At 39.1% G+C, this 24,500-nt stretch overlaps 1 protein-coding gene across 7 annotated transcripts in view; it reads left to right on the plus strand.

The window, feature by feature from the left end:
* LOC132118171 (arginine-glutamic acid dipeptide repeats protein-like) overlaps positions 1-24,500 on the plus strand; it is a 156,591-nt gene that overhangs the window by 124,833 nt on the left and 7,258 nt on the right. For all 7 annotated transcript variants that reach the window (XM_059527800.1, XM_059527802.1, XM_059527801.1 and 4 more), the window contains 9 exons: positions 456-580; positions 671-770; positions 4,514-4,612; positions 12,638-12,718; positions 22,187-22,349; positions 22,663-22,755; positions 23,325-23,524; positions 23,628-23,786; positions 23,885-23,995. In XM_059527800.1, the coding sequence (XP_059383783.1) occupies positions 456-580; positions 671-770; positions 4,514-4,612; positions 12,638-12,718; positions 22,187-22,349; positions 22,663-22,755; positions 23,325-23,524; positions 23,628-23,786; positions 23,885-23,995 (1,131 nt within the window). The remainder of the gene's footprint in view (positions 1-455; positions 581-670; positions 771-4,513; positions 4,613-12,637; positions 12,719-22,186; positions 22,350-22,662; positions 22,756-23,324; positions 23,525-23,627; positions 23,787-23,884; positions 23,996-24,500) is intronic.

A 24,500-nucleotide genomic window follows, 5' to 3' on the forward strand; every position in this document is an offset into this window, starting at 1 on the left:
AAGTTTCAGTTTTGCCAGCACTGGAATATTTAAAATTATATATTAAAAAAAGTAAAAAAAAAAAAATAATAATTACTGACCCCAACCAAAAGAGTTTTGTGTGTTTATTAGTTTTGCTTGTTCATATTTGGGTATTAGGCTTCTCATGACCTGGTAACAAACTAAAAACACCTGGCATATGGCAGTGTCCTGGTAACTGCCTACATTGTTTTACATCAGCATTACCTAGAAAGGTTTAAATATAATATTTCTACAAACAAAGGGAAGCTGAATAATGTTTAGTTGCCTCCTTGATTAAAGATGTCTTTTCATCATCCGTGATTGTTCACACCCCTCCATCAGATCAGTTCATGTGGAGATTAAATGAATTTGAAAATTGATATTTAGCACTCATCGCTAGTGCTATTTGTGTTGTGGCTGCAGCTGTCTGTCCCCTCTGCTCTTTGCCAAATTAGGCCAAGCTGCCAGAGCTCCAGCCCTTCCCCTCTCCTGGAGGTCAGACCGTAACCGAGAATGAGGAACTGGTCTGGATGCCTGGGGTCAATGACTGTGACCTGCTCATGTACCTGCGGGCAGCCAGGTAAGCCCCACGTCACCCTGCCTTCAGTCATGTTGTACAATGTCATTGTCAGCTTCAACTTCATCAATGTTCCTTCTCTGTGGTTGGCAGGAGCATGGCAGCGTTTGCTGGGATGTGTGATGGGGGGTCAACAGAGGACGGCTGCCTCGCAGCCTCACGAGACGACACTACACTAAATGCATTAAACACTGTAAGTTGACAGAATAACTGACCTTAAAATTTACACATGCTGTTTTTACTAATACTAAAATTAGATTTGATGAACATAAAACTGAGAATGGAAAATTATTTTATTATAATATTACATTTAGTCATTTACATTTAGTCATTTAGCAGATGCTTTTATCCAAAGCGACTTACAAATGAGGAAAATGGAAGCAATCAAAAACAACAAAAGAGCAATGATATATAAGTGCTATATCAAGTCTCAGTTAGCATAAACGCAGTACACATAGCAAGTGCTTTTAAATAATATACTAAATAAAAAGAAAACAGAATAGAAAAAGAATAGAGCAAGCTAGTGTTAGAGGTCTTTTTTGCTTTTGTTAATTGTATTATAAATGAAAACCGATAGAATACAAAAAGATTAGAAAGCTAGTTAGATTTGTATTTATTTTTTTAAGAATAGAATTAGAATAGTGAGTTTTTATTGTAATGTCTTATTATTTTCTGTATTCTTATTAGTATATTTTTATTAGTGGTTATGGCTGTGGTTTTGCTTCCTGTTTAAATCCTCCGGTAAAACAGTGTTGACCTATTTAGTTGTTTTTATTGTTATCTGGACAATTTCTAAGAACCAAACATAAGATGCATATAATCAGCAATGTAGATTCATCAGAATGCAGATTTGTCAGACTCATTAGTATCAAATGACTTGTTATTCTCTTCGCAATAAAATTGTTGCTGCTCCACGCAGTGCTTTTTCAGACACTGATCTGATCTACCACTTTAAAAATGGTGATTCAGTCCGAGTGCATTTTTGTTATGCTATTACCAGTATTTATTGTCATTTTACTGTAGAGCTATTTCGTAAAAACACAAAGAGGAATTAGGCCAGTCACATTACTCACAGTTGAGAAAACCATAAAATGTCATAATGTCTCAACCATAAAGAGGTCCAGGCAGTGGAGTGGTTTAACGGAGAAGACCACAGGTTTCGGGAAGAGCCATTTTCTATGTAACTAATCATTCAGGCTCAGGAGGAAATAGTTTTAACAGAACCCTGGAGCTAAAAGAGATTATTACATAGGTTTTGTGGCTCAATTTACTTCCCAGTTTTATTAATTGTGTGGTCTATGGTTGTGACGTGTTATCATGACTTAAAGTAATGTAAATGGCACATATAAATCTGTCTGTATATGCTGCGTGTAAGTTTCCTGTACTTGCTCAGTACAGCAGCTAAAACCCAATTTGTCTTGGCCAATTAAGCACCCAGCACCAGAGAGACACAGTGAAGTAAGATGTCCCTAGCAGGATTCATGCCTAATTGTCAAAAGATGGGGAAAAATAAATTATTCACCTCCTCAGCGGTGCACCACAGGCTGCCGCTCTCTGAACACAGCCTCGCCTCGGGAAAGACACAGGCACCAGGGGCCATCAAAACACGCTAGTAAATTGGCGTTGAAGAGCTCCTCAGTGATGTCTGCGATTGTTAGATGTCTGAACAAGAGGGGTGTAATTCATGGCTTCATTAATGCGCAGTGGCTCCTGACAGCTGAGCTTTTCACAAAGCCGAATTTATCAGCCCCCACTGGTCAAGTTACCCGGTCAAGTACAGAACGTACAGCCTGATATGCTAATGCCGCCCATGTCGGACAGCATGTGAGCCATTATCAAACCAGTTCCTCTCCTTGTCTTTGCTAGCCTTTAAAAAAAAAAGCATTCGACAAATGAACCTGAAATGCAATAAACATGACATTTCCATTTGGACAGAAGTGGATAAGCTGAGAATTAATGTGAGCTGAGGTTTCGCGGTTTCCTGACCTTTTTCCACTCATCTGCAATTCCAATGTGCTTTCTGCGTGAAACGCCTCGTGCCTCAGTCTGGTACCTGCTTGCCTTTGACAAGCTGCTTTGTTGTTGCCTTATTAGTAATGATGCCAACGTCTCCGGTGGAGGTGCGGGAAAAAGGCTGTTCAACCAGATATTGTTCTGTGCACGACCATTTTTGTAAACAGACCTGAGGTGGGAAACTTTAAGTCTTTAAATAGTGACTGACATCAGCTTGCGACAAAATGCTCCATTGTTAACGGCTAGTATAATAAGCAGCTTGTCTGGATGCTTGAGTCATATTGCTGTGTTTTTTCGGCATCACCCTTGAGGCTTGCGTGCCTGCTTTTTTTGGCAGTATATTTTAGATTGAGTTCACACTCATCTGCCTGCTCAATACTTAATGGCTTTCAGATTTTCAGTCCAGCTGTCCAAACTCACCCTATCTGACACGTTTATAGGGAGCCAATCACTGTTACAGTGTTCAGGCTGTCCTTACACTGGGAAAATGAGTCGATAGCAATCCGATATGATGGTTTCCTCACATTGTAACAATCAAAAGCAGCAACTAGTTAAAAGTAGCCACATCTATTAACTGAACTGTTTTGCATTAGTTGTTTTCAGTGTAGTTTCACATTTCCAGTATCGATTATCCAGTATTTGTGTCTTTTAAAATTTAGTATTTCTGTTTTTCATGGCCCAGTTTTAATAGTGAAATAGTTAATTGCATGCTGCTGTTTGGCATAAAATTAGGATTAGAATTTTTTTTAGTACTATATTTAGTATGTTGTCTAGTTTCCTTATATTCAGTTTTTTTTTAACTCAAGTTACTGTTAAATTAGGGTATTTTATAGTTTTATTAGATTTTAGTATCTTTGATTTTAGTATATTTTTTAGTTGCATTTAATGTTTTTTACTTTAGAGTTAAATGTTTTCTCTATTTTTATTTAGTGTGTTTGACTCATGTTTGGGTTAACTTGGGATAGTTTCTGGCTTTATTAGGGCCCAAGCACCGATGGTGTGCTCAAAAACTCACAAAACTTTGCACATGGCAAAAATGTACGTCTGATATGCTGAGTTCATATCTGCAACTCAAGCTACATTTCATATACATGTATCTACAAAATCTGTAAACCAACAAAAGTATTTTAGTGTGAAGTTAGGGTTAAATTATCATTAATTTGCTGTATTTAGTGTTTTCAACACAGTTACAATTAGGTGTTCTGTAGTTTTATTCAATTTTTGCTTGTATTTTTATTTATATTTTTTTTACTAAAGTTTGGGTTAAATTAGGCAGGACAAGCACATTTTATACATATTGGTAATTCAAAGTGCTTTACATAAAATAAAAAAATAAAAATTCACAATAATACCAAGGATTTACATTTTTAAAATTTATTTAAAATGTTAAGAATAAAACATGAGAATACATAAAATTCAGTTCATTCAGACGTAGTTCAAAATTAGTTTTTATTTTTATTAGTTATGTATTTTCAGCTCAAGGTTAAATTAAGTTTATAATTTTTTGGGGATTTGTTACTCTTTTGTATTTTTGCCTTTTAGTAAGTTAGGGTTAAATTGGTCTATTTACTAGTGTTTAGTTTTGTCACATTATGGTTAAATTAGGGTGTGTTCTGGGTTCATTTGTTTTGTTTCTTGTGGTTTTAAGTCCAGTTTTATTAACATTTGCTAATAACACATTTAGTAAATAATATTTTTTAATATTTTTATTCTCTTGCCCTAACTTTTTTCAAACGATTGATTCAGATAATTATATTGTTGAACAGTTACATATTTAAACAGTTAGTGGTAGTATAGCTGACTACATTTTCAAATAAAAAAAGTAATTTTATCAAGTAAATCATATTAACAAACTACAGTAAATGTACATTTCCAAAACAACTATCATTAATGTGAATTTGTGCTCTGTCGTCTTTCATACAGCTCCACGAGAGCAGCTATGATGCAGGAAAAGCCCTGCAGCGGCTGGTGAAGAAACCAGTACCCAAGCTGATTGAAAAGTGCTGGTCAGAGGATGAAGTGGTGAGTGAACAAGATAACTTTCTTCATTATGTGGCGAGAGAAGGCCGAATTTCTCTGCATTACTGGCTTTGTGTCGTCCGCTTAAAAGCGCTCAGGATTCCAACTCCTCCAGCAGAACAGGGCAGCTGCATCCTGTTTATGGCCTGTGGAATAAATCTTCCCAGTGAGGGAGAAGCAAAGGAGGGGGAAAGAAAGTCTCGGGCAGCTTGTGTTAGAGACTTCAATTCTAACCAAGTACCTGAAAGCATTTTGTGCTTCAGTCGTTAAAATCAGGAAAACAAAGATAGAAAGAGATCAGCGGTGTCTATAACAACCTGAAATGTGATTTATGCATTTACCTTTTAACCACAGAATCGTAGAAAAGCCCAGGACAAACAGACCTTATATTCACGGTTCGCACCAGTGCTGAAACCTCACCATCGTGACCAAGTGACCTTGATTTCTAAACATAAATATTCAAGAAGTGTCCTAAATGTTTACTACCTCGTATCCATCCCAAGAGGCTTTAATATGCTACCATTTTTATCCAGTAAAATCAATACTCATGTTTGTGAATTTATATATATATAATATGTACATTTGCACATAATCACTAAAAGATACAAGACAGCATTTTTAAATAGGGGTTATGTTAATGGTGCCAGCAAGCCCATTATAAAAGATCAGTTAGCCTGTGCATATTGATTTGCATTGGCATGTTTAACCGAGTGTGGGCTTGTTATTTTAATGTACGCAGGAGAAGCTTGTGTGAAGCGAACTGTATAACTGTCTGTCTGAGATGAATAATAGAGATGCTGAATAAATACTGCATGAGCGCAGGCCTCGATTACACCACTGTTGGTATTTTCCTCGGGTTTTGTGCACGCACCCCGCAGGAGGCTGTTTGGGGTAGGCAAGCCACCCCCTCCTCCCCATCTGTAACCCAGCCAGGCCACCGCTGCACTTTCAAGGACACTGCTCCCCCGATCTGATTTCAAGTTGTGCTTTTGCAGCCCTGCAGCCTTGAGGGACAGGTGTAAATGTACCCCTGACCTTGGACGCTCTCTCCAGACCCGCTGCTCCTCATTTATTTATCATCCCTCGCTTTCCCTCTCTCTTTCTGCCTGCAGGTCCACAGCCTCATTATTCCTGCTCTTTTTCCATCGCTCCTTTTTGAAATGTGAATAAAACTGACAGTGACTGTCTCAGAAATGACAGAATCATCCCTTCTTCAGGGTCACTTGTCACCCGTCTACCTCAGATGCTCGACACGGCCCTCGGAGCCTCTCTTCACTTCGAAAGAGGTTCTTTTTATTTCTTTTCCCAGTTTATGTACATGTAATGTACAGTTTATCTGGAGAATTCTTTTAGAGCCCGCAGTAATGCTCTAAAATGGCATGTCATATGTAACACCCTTTAATCTTGTAAGCCATTTTAGTAATGCAGTGTAAGAAATATTAGTCCGCTGTGAGTTTTTATATATATATATATTTCCCTTAGGGTTGAGCTTAACTACTCAAATACACCGAGTAACAGTGGTGGTCGAGCATGAAAACACACTAATTTCATGAAAACACATTTTTCAATTTAACACAGATCTAAATGCAATAAAAACTGTATGCAGACGTACCAAGAGCCTCATTATTTGTGTATTCCAATAGAAAAGCTATTTCAAATTATATTATTTTACAATATTTCAGTTTTTACTGTGCAAAAGAGGCTTTAAAAAAAATGTATAAAAAAATATAAAAAAGTGCTGTCGAACAATTAATCGCATCCAAAATAAGTTTTTGTTGCATATGTGCGTGTTCTGTGTATATTTATTGTGTATATATAAATACAGACACATACAGTATATATTTTGAAAATATTTACATTTCTATATTTATATAATTTATATTATAAATAAATATATTTAATATATAAACAGCATGTTTTTCTGAAATATATACATGCATGGGTATTTATATACATATTAAATATACACAGCACACACACATACTTTTATTTTGGATGCGCTTAATCGCGATTATTTGACAGCGCTAAAAAAATCCCTTAACAAATATTGGGGTGGGGCGGGACTCAAATGTGCTCAAATGTGCCTGTGTTGACCAAAAATTCAGCTCATTGGGTTTTGAAACGGAGCACAGGGTGTCTGATATATGATCACAGTGAAGGCTGCGATCTGCTCCTCTGCCCTGCTGCATATTATCTTGGGCTTGTCACGGGTTGTTGAATGACAGCGTGAGGCTTCAGATTGTTGAAGTCCTGTGCGCGGCAGCGGGTAACCTGGCAAGGCTGCAGCCCCCCAGTGGCGAACAATGAAGCCTGCACATTTTTTCCAATCAAACACCTCCCTCCTTAATATTAATCTAACATACAAGGAAGAATGTTTTAAAACCTTCCTCGGTACACCAGACTTTGACATTTTCCTCTGGACCATGAAACTGACCACCCTCTTAGAAGGTTACATGGTTGTTTAGCTCCGAGGTTTTCAACTGGTTTGCTTTAAAACATTAAGTGGAGACCCAACACAGTGCAGAAAGTATCGTACAAAAATGTTGTTAATCTAGATTTGAAATATACTAATGTTAATTTAATGTTGAATAAAATAGTAAAGATATATTAAATGGTATAATAAATTACAGTGTCTTTTTTTAGTAATTGTGAGAAATTATTATAATAAAGTACTATTTGTATAACTATGAATATACACTGATTTATATACAGTAACCTGTAACTTCAAACACACATATATACTAAAAAAGACACTAATTTATTATACCATTTAGTATATCTAGACTATTTTATTCAACATTAAATTAACATTAATATATTTCAAATCTAGATTAACAACATTTTTGTATGCTGTCAAATGATTAAGGGCACGTTTACATATATATTATGTTTACATAATATGTGTACTGTGTATTTTTATGCGTCTATATATATATATATATATATATTAGGGATGGGCGTTTTCCGCAAATATCACATTCAAATATTTGAGCTCACAAAAAATAAATATTCGTTTATTTAAATTAAGTTTAATGAAACACACGTTATTTTTCAGCAACATTTATTGTTTCCGTCATTTTTTACAAGCTTACACACAATAAGCTTGAACATTACACATCGTGTTTTGTAGCTGAAAATTTTTAACAATGCGTGCAAACAAACAAAAGTACAGATTAAAAGCAAAAAAAGTGAAAGAAGAAAGTGACCAAAGAAAAAACGTAAAGCAGCCTGCAGCAATTAGGCTATTGTAGAACGTAGCCTACACTTAACTTTGAAACTTTTAAACCGTCAGCAAATCTTTTTTGCTTTTTTCCTCTATTGTTTTACATGTTCTTGTTAAGAAATATGGGCATGTAAACATGATCGGGGGAAAGTCGGCTCCTTAGTCTGTTAACAAGCCCGGCTGCGGAGAAAACGCGCTCTGACGGCACAGACGTTGTCGGGACTCACAAATAACGGTGTGCTAAGCGAATAAGTTTTGTGAAGCGCTCCGTGTTTTCGTTCCACCACTGAATGGGATCCTCATCAGGTGGAAAACATGGTTCCAGCAAGAACTGTTCCCACTCGTCTCGGCTTGACTCTCTGTAATCATCGCTGAAGAACTGGCTCACCCTTTTCCGACGAGTGGGCATTGCACCCTCTTCATCGGTGACGGCGGCTGCATTCGCACCACTCGCATCAAGGAAAATGTTCTGATAATGTTCAAAAACGGTTTTTTTTCTTACTTCTCTCATGTTTTCATCGAGAAACCTGAGATGTTTGTGCCGAGGGTCTAGGGCAGACGCGAGAAGAGGAGTTTTCACTGCATTCTCCAAGTTAGCTGTGTTTATTCGTTGCTTGAGAGATGCCGCAACAATGTTCTTGAATTCGGTCACCTTCTGTGATTCCCCACGGCATATTTGAAGTTCTGTAGAAGACCGCAGTTCTTAGGGGCCGTTCACATATTGCGTCTTTTGTGCGCTCAAGTTCGTTATTTCCAATGTAGGCGCGCGGTATGCGCGCTCATAATGGAAGCAACGCGGTCGTAATGCGCACGCGGTGCGACGTGCCCGTTTTTTCCAGGCGTGTCCGCACCGCATCGAGTTAAAAAAATCTCAACTTTTCAGAATGCCGCAAGCGCACCGCGGGTCATGTGACAAGAACTAAACATTCAGCTTCATCCTTTCCAGTAACAACGTTGAAAGCTCTGCCAAGATGAAGGAACAGCTGATCTGTATATGGATTGCTATTTTGAAATAAATTTAGAAGTAGAGCTACTGAAAGCGATTTTTTAGTGCTGCAAATCCATATATCCTTTGTTGAAATTTCCGCGTCTCCATGGAGAGAGCGCATCATTGTTGCTTAGCAACGGCAAACGCCTCAGGAGCGCTTCTGCCCGAGCACTTTGGAAAGAAGGAGAAAACGGCGCGCCTAGCGATTTCCAGTCATTTTTAGGCGCGATATGTGAACGTCACCTTATTCATTCATTAATTATTTTTTGCTTGCATACATCTTCAAATATGCCATGGAGAATCACAGAAAGTGACCAAATTAGGTTTTATTGTGAAGTTGTTGTTTTTTTTTTTGTTTTTTTTTGCGAAAATTTGAATATCATTTTTATTTATTGAATAATTAGAGCAGAACAAATATTCGAATGTTCGACTATCTGTGCACACACCTTATATATATATATATATTATATTATAATTAAATTTAGTTATAGTGTAAATATTTGTAAAAAAAAATATATATATATATATATATATATATATATTATAGATACTTTCTGTCTCACTCTACTATTTTAGTTATGTGTGAAGTGGAATCAGTTGTGCTCAGATTTAAACGAGTGTTGCACAGACAGGAAGGGTGTGTTGGAGTGTTTCCTGTCACCTTTGGTTTTACCCAGTATACAAGAAAAGTTGCGGTTTAGCTGAATCTATGCATATTTATAGACTCAAGCAAACACTTAAGCGGCGGCAGTGACATCCTGATTTAGAAGCATTTCCAGGCATCTGCTAATATTAATAGGACTAATACAACGTCTTGGCCTTTGATAGTTTTCACTCACGTTTCTCTTCTTTTCTGTTGTGGTTTTGATGTCATGTAAGGTTGAAATGGACAGGATGTGGGTTGGCTCTCATTGCTCTGTGGTCGATTTGTGTGTGAAAGTGCCATCATCATTGCCGTCATGTCGAATCATATTTGTGTGATATATGCGACAGTAATAGTATACTCACTTGTTCGCCTTTGCCCATAGCAGCCTCAGTTAAAGGCCAAGCACACTGATTTCATAAGACCCCCCCTGTGTTTGTGCCATTGAGTTAAATGTTAGGCATTATTTGAAGACTGCCAGACACGTGTGTATGTGTGTTTGTGTTGGACACACGTAGTGTGTTTTGTGCAGAGTGGTCTGACACCATCTGTTTGTACATGCTCGAATGATCTTAACCAGTTTTACAGCTTTTAACAATTATGATTTAGACAGGAAGCATGCACGCATCACAATAGCCTTTTCAGCTGTATTCCCTTCTCCCCACTCTCTTTTACAATAGAGCACTGTCGAGCAGAGAGAGAGAGGCAAAAAGCAGAGCCAGCGCACTGGAACAATTTTTGACAGAAAGAAGCCTGTTGTTTCGACAGAGCGGGCGGCTGGTGACTCTGTAGCGCTCGCCTCCCCCTCTCACCCCTCCTCCACTCACCCCTTGTTCTCCGGCCCCTCCCTTCATCTGCCCTGTTGCCTAGCAACGGCGGGCCAGAGCAATCGTATTAGAGGCAGAGCAATTCAGGGAGCAGATTGGTGGATGATTTATAAGTTGCGCTGAGAGTGCAGCGAGCCCAGGCAGCTGAAATGGAGCCTTAAAGTGGAGCCGACACGCAGCAAGACAGCCGCGCACATAGCTGCCTGCCTGCAGTGCACTGTAAATATTACAGTAGTGGAAACATAATTAAGGTGACATAATCAAGCCGCTAACACGCGACGCTCTGGCAGGTGTAATTGATTTTTGTCCTGCTGGTCAGGATCCGGGACCTCAGATAATGAAGGCGTGCAAGGGTCGCTTTAACACTTAATGTGTTAAACAAAATGCACATGTACACACCTTAGACGCGTGGTCACCAGGCTGGGGATTCATTAACACATGAGGCTCATCAGTGTGAGATTACACTTGTTGTGGTTAAGTGGCTGTTGTTGCACCCATGATCGCAGTGCCAAATTCAAATGCAAAGATTAACTTCAGCACTTAATGTCTTTTTTCCGTTGAACCTTTTTGTTATTTTGCTTGTTTCGATGTTACGGCCATTTAAACATTGAGTAAAACTATTTAGGCTCTTGGAGATTCTGAAGTGTCGTAACTCATAGCCAGTACTTTATTTATAGGTGCATTTAAAGATCATCGTTTTGCACGATGCACCACCTACTGTTTAATCATCTGCCTCTTTACCACAGCAGATGAAATGTGCCGTCTCTGGTGGTTTTTTTCTAACGCTTATGGTTAAGTATCTCAACCCTTGATGGAGGCCCCCGGCAAGGCAAGATGTAGTTTTAAAAGTTTGTAGTTTTAATTTGCAGGATTATACTCAAACATCTAATTTCTTTTTCAAATCTTGTAAAGAGATAGAAGTAATACTTCCTCCCTTCCTCACTGAAGATTGTTCTTTTAAACGCCATGTGTAAACAGTTCCCAGTTACATAACCAGTATGCATTAGAGAAGTTGTTTGCGAAGAGCAGCGGAGGAATTCCATGACTGGTTTTGCAGTCAACATTTAACCACGTTTAAAACCTCTACAAAGATTGCTCTGGCTTTTTCTCGCTGGTTTGTGTTCAGTGAAACTGTACGGTTTCCTTGTAAAAACCACGAGGGAGATGGAGTTTAAGTAATGAGAAGAGCAGATGTCGAGTTGATGTGTACACGCGCACACACACGCTTAAAGTGGGCTCTCAGAACATGCATGTGTGACACAGCCTGGCCGATCCAACATGCATCGCACGACTCCACTCCAGGTTTTCCGGCCAGCCACAGACCAGAGGCTCTCTAGCAGAAAGATCACATGTAAAGCCTTCCCCTTTGTAGTGGAGGAGCAGAGAGTGACAAGCTATCTCTTGCTCGGAAAAAAACGACTTACCTTCCGAGACTTTGTGGATTTGCACCTCATTTTTATTACTGCCTGTGAGTGGACGTAGAGATCTGGATGTTGTGCCAAGTGGACTTTTTACAGGCTTTCTGAACAGTTTGTTTGTTGAGGACCGTTGACTGAGATTACTGTGGAGCGGGGCTCGCTGCTGGAACAAGAAAGTAAATCTGTTGGTTGTCTGCTTCGCTGGTTATGAATGTTTCTGCCTCCGCTTTTTATGGCTCACGGTCTGTGGCTCTTGAAGGAATAGAAAAGCATTCAAGCTACACAGTCTCCTTTTGTATAACAGCGGACAGTGTAAATACAGTGTTTTATTTTGGGAGTTCGGTTTGTGTTGTAAAAGTTCTTTTCTTATGGTTTTATTAAGTGAGTGGATTATTTATTAACTGTGCTTGCTTGTTGTTTAGAGTCGTTTTTCACATTCATAAACCTGGTTGTTTAAACACTGTTAGCTTAAGTTGTGTTTGTTTGCAGTAACTGTAAGCAAATGGGTTTGTAATTCTAGGACTTTCAGTAATCAGGCAGCTGTTTGAAGTGCGAGCGTGCAAATTGCGAGATCAGGGAGAAGTGTGTTGTGATTCGTCGTAACTTATTGAAGTTCAGTTTCAGCTTTGAACTTCAGTGTGGTGCGACCCTCATATGCATATCGCCGTGTTGAACTTTCACTAAGATTTCAGACGAGCTGCCATCGTGTTTCTACTCCGCTTGTGGTTTAATCTCGGCTTCTATTCTTGCTTTTGTTGTCATTTCCCCTCATTTTTTTGCTTACTGTAGCTGAGCTGTGCTAGCACAAGCAGAGATTTTCAGATTAAGATCTTGCTTTTCACAATGTAATTTGTAGTGCTTTGTGTCTATTGTTACGGGTGGTTAAAAATCTAATTTTAACTGTTTTTTCTCTTTTGTTTTCTCAACAGAAACGGTTCATAAAGGGTTTAAGGCAGTACGGGAAAAACTTTTTTAGGATTCGGAAAGAATTGCTCCCTAACAAGGAGACGGTAAGTCATTTATTTCCTATTGAATACATTTGTCATCTTTCATGGACACCAAAACAAACTCCTTTTCACTGTGGTTTCTCATTTGTTTTGAAACTGAAGCTACATCTTAGTGGTTTCGAAAACGGTGAGGTTAAGGGAAATGATTGAAAGCAATAGCTTACGCATGGACTTGAGTGCACGAATATTAGATTTAACAGTAAGCATGTTAGGTGCTGGAACATGGCCCTGAGATCTGTGTTTAGTCAAAACAGAATCATGACTGTTTATATAATATTTGGTTACAGCTCAGTAAAGCTACGGGCTGATTACTGATGGCTTAAAAATTAAACGTATCTTAAGCTTAAAGCGCTATTTGTTACATTTTTTTTAATGCACAATCCAAGTAATAGTAGATTAGTAGATTTTAGCAAAGTACTCTTGTATTTACTTTTTTTTTTTATTAGACTTTTTTTAATTTGTTGGGCATGTTAAAATGTTTAATGCATTTTACAGAATGTTTTTTTTTTTGGCTAATAGTTTTACCATTGCATTAGTAAATTGAAAGATTTCATGACAATTTTTTTTTTCACTTAAACATTTTACAGAAATCCATTAAATACATTATTATACTATACATTATGTACAATAAAATTTTAACTACATCATTTTTTACATATATATTTGTGCGCACTTACGATTCTTTTTTAATTTAATTTAAGTACAGTATGATTTGCATACAAGACTTGTTTTAACAATGTTTTTTTGGGTCATCTGTTGGCTTTACCTGGGCTCAGTGTCATATCAGATAGACTGAAACACAAGCTTTGGCTAATAGGTTGGTTATCAAATGCATGTTTTATGGGATATTGACTTAGCTCAATGATTAGTCACTGAAGAAAATCCCTGCTAGCAGAAGGAATTTGTGTAAAGACCTGTCACCCTTAAAGTACTACAGTCATTGATAGTTTTGACTCTTCATGCTGAACAGCATGTATTCCTTTGGCCATAAATTCATATTTGAAATGACTCTTTTAATTATTAGTGAGCTGTGTGACCCTGTAGAGGAAACAACAAAGTCAAATACAGGGCAAATAATTCTTATGCCAGATACCTGTTTGGTGAGTGCAATGATGCACTTTTGTGCTGAAATGTGTTACTCGTTGGTTATTGCTTACCTGTAACAAAAAAAAAAAGATATGTTGATATCATCATTTTAGTATTGAAAGAGTAAGCACAAGTTTTGCTTATTTCTGTTATTACTGGCAGTATTCAGAAAAAATAATGGTTTTGCAATTGTTTGTATCATGGAGATAATGGTTTTTATTTTCTAATTTTATTTATTTATTTTTGTAGCCCCTAAAAAAATATATATATATATATATATATATATATATATATATATATATTTTTTTTTTTTTTTTTTTACAAATTTGTTACCCCTGACAGAATGTTTGAAAATGTTATTTAATAGCTAGCAATCCATTTGTTCTGTTTACTTCAGTTTTTACATATATAAGCACCCTTTAAAAACCAGTACAAGAAGAGGGAATGATGGAAAAAGAAGAGATGGAGGCATAGCAGTCTTGCTCGAGGGCAGAGTTGAGGGGTTAGTTCAATATACTAAGAAAAGCGAGCGTTCTCTAAAAAGCCTCACTTTGCTTAAGATTGAAGTGGCTTTTGTGCTGAAAGCCAGCTCTCTGTGCAAGTGCCAGTCAATACCCCGCAGAAAGCTTGATTTATTTTCTCTACGGTCCTTTTCCCACTCTCCTATTTCTTTTGCCATATCTCTCTTTCTTGTGTGACTTTGAACATATTCTGAAACTCTTTCCTTCATTCATCCAACACAAAGTTCTTTCCTGTTCCTTTCTGGCGAAGACTTTTTCCTTTGCATTTCTTCCAGGTAATCTGGTCCAGGATTTGATATGACTGTAGCATTTTTAAATGCCCAGGGCAGTAGAGGGTGATACAGTGCAGCTTTTCTGCCTCTCCCCATTTTTCCCCTCAGCACTTATTAGCTGGGTTTCTCATAAAGAGCCGGTGCCAAGGCTAAGCACCCACTGCTGTGCAAACACACCAGGCCCGACTAGCTCTCTGGAATGCTTTATATGAAGTCAAATAAAAGAGGAAGCTGGGGAAGTGGGTGTGTCGTCTTACTGTCTCTGCTCTCTTTGCTGCCACCATTTCCCCCACTTGAAAGACAACGTCATGGAATAATTTGTGTACTGGTGCAAGAAATGTTCCCAAACAAACCCGACATGATGTGTCTACAGATCGCAGATAACACAGCTTTGCGGTTCAGTCATGTGCTGTCCCAGAAAGATTTTCTCTACACTTCAAATATTTTTTTTTTTAGGGAATAAGACCAATTTGTTTACATCATTATTGCATACAAGGGATGTGCATTCCAAGCAAAAATAATATTCAAAAATCACTGGGTATTATTGGATCATTATTCGAAAATTGCACCCATCTCCCGCATGCACACACAAACACCCATAAACAGTGAGAGACGGATTCACGCTTTCAATCTGTATGATAAACTGTTTTAGAAAATAGGCTACCTTAACTCAAGCCATATAATGATTGTAATGTGCTGAAACATTAATATAATAAACATAAATATAATAAACTGAATGATGGCACTTATTAACATAACAGTCCGTCGATTAGCATAAACTGCTCTTAAGGCAAAAAATGGAACCCCCTAAACGAGATGGGAGGAAATATGTTACTTCAATATCTTCTGTCGCAATTATATCTTTGGGCAATTTTACTATATATAAATTGCAGACATCAGGGAGCCATTATTAATACGTTGGGAATTGAATCCGCTTTTGAATGCGAGCTTGTTTTTTACTTTCACTTTCGAGATTCACGACCACATGTAAGGAGCAGCACTCTGCTGTACTTGTCACACATTTGACAAGATTAGATGTTTTTCAGTGCTGCTCAGGATCTGCAAATCATTCATTGCATCCTATCAGTCATCTCTCTTTACTCTGTTTATGTGTTAAGTGAAATGTTATGTACTGTAATGTAACGGACTACTGCTAGCAAGTACCTAACCATTTCCCTTAAGTGGCTCCGTAGCACGCGTTATTTGTTTTCCACTCATTTCTGAACATGGATTGAGCGACACCTCTTATTTGACATCGTCCCAAATTACTGTAACTGTAACATGCTACCCAATTCTTTTTTTATGCCATGCAAGTTTACAATGTGAGCTTCTGTTGCCTTTGACAGCTTTTCAGTGCATTACTGGCAGCGCCACCCTAATTAGATGAATGCAATACCACCATATCAGCACGAAAAACATGGGGAAATTATAATATAATATATTCTATAATTAAACTAGTCGAATATTCAAAAATCGTGACCCATCCCTATTGCATACTAATGAAACTAGTGATCGAATTATAATCAGACTTAACTGCACATAGTCTGCAATAGTTATTTTCTATTTAGAAAAAAAAATGTTCTGTTATTATTTTAATGCATATAAATGGTATTTTTAGTTGATTTCTTTTTACAATTTTTTTTTGTGATTTCCTTTTTCTTATTTGAATTTAAGTTTTAATACAATTTTATTTATTTTTTTGTTGAGATTTCCAGATGTTTTTTATTTTATTTTTTTGAATGAGAGTTTTGTCTAAATGTGATGTTGGTGTGATTACCATGCAGTCTCTGTTTCTTTAAACCCTTGGAAATCTGCCCTGGCTTTCAATGCCAGTTAGACCCTTGTTTCAGGAGGGTGCAGACTAACTGGTAACGCTCCAAAGCTTAAGTTGCACCTGCAGGAAGAAAGAATATTAGGTTGTAAAATAGAGATGAGTGTGTGACGAGATGTATGGAAGACAATTTCCCCCATCATGTTGGAAAAACAGACGTATTGTAAAGCAGCCGTGTTGAAATCCAGCTTCATTGCTGGCATTACAGGGAGGTAAAGCAGCAGGATCCAACAGGGTAAGGAGGCAGCCCTGGCCCTCGGGTCCTGTAATTTTCAAGCTAAGATGGCCAAGATGATAGAACTGTTCTCGGCACAACCTTGTAGCAGATGTTTGCCCTGGTGCAATCTGTATAAATGTCAAATTGAAATCATTGTAAAGACGTTAGCCCTGCAGCCAGTGCCCTAGAGAGGCCCTTGTGTGATTAGAGGTATTTGGGCTTGGGCACTAATTAAAATGGCTAAAACTGGCGGCCTGCTCGATCGCCAGCAACTGTCCAAGCTTGATAAAATAGTCTGCTTGTTTTGGTAAATGTTTATGGAAATGTTGTTTATCTCAGTGTTCTTGGCCATTTTGTATGGTTTAGACTCTCTTGATAGGCTATCCAAATAATTTATCATTCTTTCTGTAAAGTGTGTATGAAGAGTGGGCTTGGATAGCCTGTGTTTTGTTTGCTCGCTGGCTTTCTGAACAAAGCTGTGGCTGTAGAACTTGATCTTTTGGATTAAAGAGATCGACCCCCATCAAAAAGTCTTGCTGTGGCGTATTTTTGCCTCCATTGGCTAAAAGCGCTTACGGCAGGGAAACAACTGCTGATTCCTCTGCTTGTGCCTGGTTGACCTGTGAGCGCACACGGCTTATTCTTTCTTTTCCAACAATAAACCGGCAGCGCAGCAGGGATCTGCTGTCTATTTAACATGCTTTTACACCCTGCTCTATCAGCCAAGGCCATTGTAGCACACTTTTTTTGTCTCACATTTGCCTGATTTAACCACAAGGTTGGGCAATCGTGTTTGAATGGAGCCTGTTTTTGCAGTGTGCCACATTGCTTTGTTGACTTTGGAGCAAGGTTACAGTAATATACGTCTCCGCTCCATGCAATTTTTTAAGGCTCTTCTCAAACGGTATAACAGCTGCATTTATTTTGATTGTCAATATAGACTGTCTATAGTGGGAGCAAAAATTGGTGGCAAGGCATTTCAAAAATGTAGAGCTATCAATGAAATCTTAGTTGGAACTACTTTTTTTTTTTTTTTTTACAAAAGTGTGTGTATGTATATATATATATATATATATATATATATATATATATCACATACATATTTGTTCAGACAAAATGTTAAATGTTGCAAAAAAGAAAGCATAAACTACATATTGTTTGTAAAGTTAGAGATATATAAAGTGATCATTTTCTGCAGTTTATTTTGCAGTTAAGATTATAATAAATATATAAATATTAAAAAATTGCTAAACTAATGAAGACAACATGCAAAAATCAAGCATTTCATAAAAGTGTGAAATGTGATGTGCCATAAGTTAGTCAAACTTCTTTCAACTCTCTTTTCCTGTTACAGAGGCTTACCTCTGCATGTCCCTCCCGCCCACATATACAAGAGCACAATCGATCCCCATGCAAAGACTGGAAAGCACACGGTCCAACTCGACTAATTAATGTTTACAGCTGCACATTGCCTGTCTGTACCTAGTAACCAAATGTTCTTGTATCAAAAACATTGTTTAACCAAGCAAATGCTCTTGAGGTTTTCTTCAGGCTGGTTTGATTGTGTGTTGCTGTCTTCCATTTTCTCTTTCCCCCTCGCTGCCCTCCCTTGCATTCAATGCTGCTCTCCTTCCCCTGTATTTGCCAGCCACAGCCTTAACCGTTTGGCTCACTGTCAAAGCAGGGGCCTTTTGTGGCTTCGTCACAAATCTGCCAGGAAAAACAGAAACCATCTGTTCAAGTCCAGGCCTGAGTGCGGATGAGTGTATAAATACAGGAGTTTAGGCCTCGCACCCATCCTACACAGACTCGCACATGACCAGGAGGTCCAGCTACGGTTTCTCCCCAACGGTCTGCTGCAATGAAAAGAAGCATAATCTGTTGGAAATTACAGTTTGTGCACGCACGCTCGCACATCGTCGGTTTTCTCGAGGCGAAATCAGAGTGGAAAAGCATTTCTCTGTGCCGTGATAGGAGGTAAGCCCCTTCCTTGTCAGATAATCCACCCTCCAGAAATATTCTGCAGATGGAAGCATTCTGAAATGTCTCATAATTCCAAGCTTACGTTGTCAGTATCTCTCGCTCACTGGCAAACACTCTTCTCTTCTGCTGAGAGATTCAGGGCTAATGGAGGAAATTCCACACACACACAAGTAGCTTTACGCATTTATCCTGGCTCTGGGGGAACAAGTGATTTGGGAAAATTTATTTTAGGCAGAGTATTTTCATGTCGTACAAAATTCCAGTGCTATTTTAACCACAAATAATTTTTTAAACGCTACAGATTCATAAAGAGTATGAAATTCACCCTCATTTATTCACCCTCATGTCATTCCAAATTTGTATGATTTCTCTCTTTTGTACGGTTTTGTCAAAACGGTGAAAGTCAATGCGGTCTAAACAATGTGCACACTGACTTTCAGTGCATCTTAAATAAAATACACTGCCTTTTGTGTTGTATGATAGTAAATCATACAGATTTAAAATGACATGAGGGTGAATTTTCATTTTTGGGTGGACAATTTTTTTTGTTAGCATAATGTTTTGCACACTAGTGTATACAGAAAACAAAATCAAATAAGGGTTTATATTTGACATTCAAAGCTCACTACAGATTGAGAGAAATCTCAGTTTTGTTTCCAACACACAAAGACCTGGCTTTGTTATTCAAGCTGTCAGTCTTAGCACTTGACACTAACTCGCTATGTGCATCCAGCTTCACAGGCCTCCACTGCGAACAGAAACTCACAGGAGACATTTCCTCCCCCAGATGTCATCTTTTATTTTGCTTCACAGTAGGACATCTCCTTATAGGACGGGCAAAGAAGAAGCTATTAGTCTTTTATGTTTCATTGCGACACCTTGTGAAAATTATTATGAAAAATCTGTACGACTAAAATAAACGCAATGTCTTGTAAGAAAGAATGAACAGCGCTGAAACAAGTGAGGGATGAGAGAAAAACCCGGAGCCGTGACTTGGCACAGCCCCTCCATGCTTCTAATCAAATCATATATCCTCTTCCATCTCCTCTCTTCCAGCTTGAAAGGGGATTTTTCTATAGCTCTCCATCGTACAGTTATCGCCCAAGGAAATTTGTCACCACCACAGATGATCCTCTCAAAACATTTCATCACCCTTTTCATCCTCAGTCCCCTACTCCTCTACATATTGCTTCAGCAGATTGCATTAAACATCACTGCGTTCTCTTCGCCCGTGGAAGTCTGCTCTTCTCCACCCTTGACACCTGTCTTGATTGCCTGTGGACTAAATTACTTTTGAATGACCACGGTGATTCCTTTCACAGTGTTATTACGCCAAACCCCAGCAAATTTTTTGTCTGCCTTCCTCTGGGATGTTTAAGAGCTATGAAGTGCTCCGGCGAAAATGGTTGAGGGCTAAAATGACCTTTTCTTTTTATCTTCTGCAGCATTAAGTAGAGGTTTCATGCTTCAAAGCTCACATCAAATAGAGGGAGGGAAAATAAAAAGCAAGGGGTAACCATGAGGAAGGGGAGCGGGGATGCTGTGGCGAACAGTCATTAGGCTGTGAAGAAAGCCAGCCCGCTGTCCTGCTGAAGAGTTTTGATCTGCACATTTCAATTAAATTTCACATCAGGAAGCCTGCCATCCTTTGGCCTGCACCTGCGCCCTGATTGACCCTGCCAAAAAGATTTTTGCTCTTAGACGCGGGCCCGGGCCTTTCGCCATGGCACGTTCCTCTCATCATATCAGATAAATAACCCACAGGAGCTGGGCTTATTCTTAAGAGTTCTAACAGGGCATTAACTCTCAGGTGTTTTCAATGGCTCATTTAGTTCAGTGGCTGGGATACTTGAAGTTGATTGCTGTCAGCCTTGTGTTTCTCATTTGGCAAGCATTTGTACCACCCACAAGTAATTGATATAATTGTCATAATTGATATTCCTCGTACGTATGTCCATTGGGCCACTCAGAGATGGGATACTCTGTGTCTAACGCATGTGGAAACATTTTGAGAACATTTCTCTACTGCTCAGCATGCATTTTTTATATTTTTGTGAATTTTTAATGATTTTTTTTCTTCCATCCAATGGCATATTCTGATCGCTCCCATTATTTTTAAGACCAAAAAGTGGATTTAAATTTGAAACACCAAAGCCTTTGCTTTAATGCAACTTTCCAAGTGCTTCTTGATGAAAATGATGCTGCACCTTAAATGCTTTTGGAAAATGAGGCAGTCAAAGCCCATAAGAAGCTGTAAGTGCGAGACTTATCTTGTGTGTTTGCCCATGTCAGACATGGTAGCTTAGCAGCCCAACCTCAGTTTTATAGCCTTTCCATCAGACTGCTGCAGCTTTTTTTGTGATTTATGTAAATGTAATTCATATACTCAAGTGCAGGCATCCGAAGTGAATCTATATAGTTCAGTAAAATTCACTCAAGCAATAAAATAGCCTATGAATGGTCTGATAGGATTCGAAGTACATGTTTTTCTGCTTGCTGCCAAGAATAGTTTGAAGTGTTTGCCGTAAAGCTGTTAATGTGTTGGGGAGAGCAGCATTTTAATGACCAATTTATGTCAAAAAGAACAGCCGAAGCAAAGAGGGAAAGCAATCAATACACATTAAAGATACCCAAGCCCCATTCAGCCTGAGTTTAACAGACCCTGTCAAACCTCATGACTGTCCTCTTCACTCATTCCTGCACCATTACAACATGCTAAAGGCCCAGCCGTTGACACGCCAGCCATTCCAGTGCAGTGCCTTGAAATGAATATCCAAAATCAGGCAAATTATTCTGTTAGAAAGAAGCTGAAAGGTACAAAAGGAGAAACAAGAGGGACCACCGCAGGAAAAGTGCATAATTGCTTCACCACCAGACAACGGTTTGTGTGTATTTTGAGTGTGTCCGGAAAGCGACAGTTAATTTGTGCAGGCTGCCTCAGCAAAGCGTCTTCTGATACATGATTGCATGTGTTAATGTTTCAGTAGGGTATTGATTTCCTGGCTGGCTTGTGTGCTTGGGATTTATATGCCTTACTCCCTGGCAATCGCGCCCTCTGAATGTTTGATTAAAGTTCAATTGACTCTTCTAGTGCAGGGGCTTGGAGCCGTTTCACTCCCTATTTGTAACGCCAAAGCTCTCCCTGACATGTTCCTTTGTTTCCATTCAAGCGCCTGCCACCCAGGCAGCCAGCAATGTACTGATCCTAATATCCCAGCATTCAGAGAGCTTCGCTGCCTAATCCTGGGACAGCCACGGCACAACAAGCCGGCCTGCTGGCAAACCTGGCATGGATTCTTTGTCCAGGACGCTGTACTTTCTCCCTTTCTTTCTGTCTGTCATAAAAACTACACTGATGTTTTCAGTGCAGCTGCCTTATAAGTTTTGACATTTGAGGTCGTTTTGTTCGCTTATCAAGTCAGGTTTACATCCAGCAGATCAACATAATTTTTTTTTATAGTAGTTGAAAAAGTTTCTTTGTTCGGTTTCATTCACTGAGGCAGTCTGAGTGCTTGTAAAAACAGCTGGCTCATGAGATTGTTTGTGTTTTCGATCTCACAGGGGGAGCTGATCACCTTTTACTATTATTGGAAGAAAACCCCTGAGGCTGCTAGTTGCAGAGCCCACCGCAGGCACCGCAGACAACCCGTCTTCCGCCGGATTAAGACCCGCACTGCCTCCACTCCCGTCAACACTCCCTCCCGCCCACCTTCCAGCGAGTTCTGTAAGTGCAATCTGCCTTACTTCCCCCTAAAGACAGAGAACAGACTCTCGTCACTGCTAAACATGACATCCCTGAAACTCCCAGGACTAATATGGCTTTTCAGAGCACAGATCCCCCTCTGTGATTCTTCAAAGTAAACAGCTGAAATCTCATATCCGATAAGAGACGCAACAGGGAGGGGTCGCTCTTATTATGTGTACTGTACTTGTCTCTTCAAAGAGCCACTGATAATGTGTTAAGTGCAGCATGCTTGTCCTAAAGAGACTGTAGTTGTGAAATGACATTCATTAACCAGCATGTTTGTATTTTCCAGTGGACTTGAGTTCAGCCAGCGAAGATGACTTTGACAGTGAAGACAGCGAGCAGGAACTGAAGGGATACGCCTGTCGTCACTGTTTCACTACCAGTGAGTGCTTGATTTATGTAACTATCAAATCATGTTTGTATTTAGACAAACAGTACAACTGTGATTCTGCTTTTATGCAGCAGTTCAATGAACAAGTTAATATTGAGTGAGAGAAACGGTGAACAATTTTCTTCGGTTGTTCAAGGGTGAAATGATGGAGGTATTACTCTAATATAGTGATAGTATGAGACCAGTGAAGACTCTGTGCGAGTTCTCCCTTCAGAGGTCTTCAATAATCCCCTCTGCAGGCCTGTAATTACTCTGTTTGAGAGGGCTCTGATGCTCGGCCCCATCCCTCATCTTGCAGATGGACATCAGAGTGTGTCATTTTTAATTTAATCCAATCTGACACCTACGCATCCGTTTTTTGCCTCATTAAATCCTCTGACCTGTTGGATGCAGTTGGCATTCCTATCACTCTCACTTCTGATTTGAAAACATCCTCAGCATGAATGAGTAACAGTCTTTGACCTTAGCATGTCCATGAGGTGTTTGGCTAGGCCTGGAGCATTTCCTGTTAGTAATGTTTAATAAGCAGAGTTCAGCTGAACTTGAATTTGTGTTTACAGCCTCCAAGGACTGGCACCACGGGGGTCGTGAGAACATCCTGCTGTGCACCGACTGCCGGATCCATTTTAAGAAGTACGGCGAACTACCCCCCATTGAGAAGCCTGTAGACCCGCCACCGTTTATGTTCAAACCTGTCAAAGAGGAAGAAGATGGGCTCAGTGGGAAGCATAGCATGAGGACTCGACGGAATCGCGGCTCAGTAAGACACCATACTTTATCCTTTTTAGTGGTAGTTTAACTGCATATAATGTGTTTTAGCGTTATTAGCAGTGTTATATCAGATATTTTATTATTCGGTTCAGATGTCAACGCTACGAAGTGGCCGCAAGAAGCAAACCGCCAGCCCAGATGGCAGAGCCTCACCAACCAATGAGGATCTGAGGTCCAGTGGGCGGACCTCACCCAGTGCAGCCAGCACCTCCAGCACTGACAGCAAGACTGACTCGAAAAAACTCAGCAAGGTACGTACGATCTACATGACCAGACTAAAGCAATCAGAATTACACTGAGAATCACACCTTGTTTTCAGAGGAAACATGTTTTCATTTTGTCAAAACAGAAGACAAAGGAAGATGCACCATCGCCTATGAAGAGTGCCAAACGTCAGAGAGAGAAAGGAGCCTCTGATACAGAGTCCGAGAGGACAAACGCCAAGAAGTCTAAAACACAGGTAAGTAAACTCCTACTAAAAAAGCAGCCTCTTATTAATTATTGTGTGTACAAGTCTCTAAACAGAAACAGCTTGTACAGATTTTGTTTTCCTTTAATCAGTTATTTTCGATACTTCTCAATGTGTGCTGCAGCCATGAAGATGGTTGTTTGACAAGTACATCTAAAGATCCCAACAATAATGTGCCTAAATTATTATTTTGGAAATGTGGGATTTGTTTGGGAGAAAAATTATCAACTAGAGGTTTTCTTGGAAGAACAGTTCTTCGTTAATCCAAAAGACACAAATAAACTTAGACTAAAGTTCACTGAAGGGTTCATGGCAGTTCTATTTGACCCAAAGTCCAGTGAAGATGCTGGATTTTACAGTTGTATTTATTTTGGCCGTTACCTATGGTGGTAATGGAGTGATTTCATATCATTTAAATGTCAGGAGTTCACATTACAACTCAAGCACCTGTGATATGTAAAGGTTATTTGTTCTTGATCATGACTGCACCCATTAT

Source organism: Carassius carassius, chromosome 37 (genome assembly GCF_963082965.1).
Source record: "Carassius carassius chromosome 37, fCarCar2.1, whole genome shotgun sequence".
Classification (NCBI taxonomy): domain Eukaryota; kingdom Metazoa; phylum Chordata; class Actinopteri; order Cypriniformes; family Cyprinidae; genus Carassius; species Carassius carassius.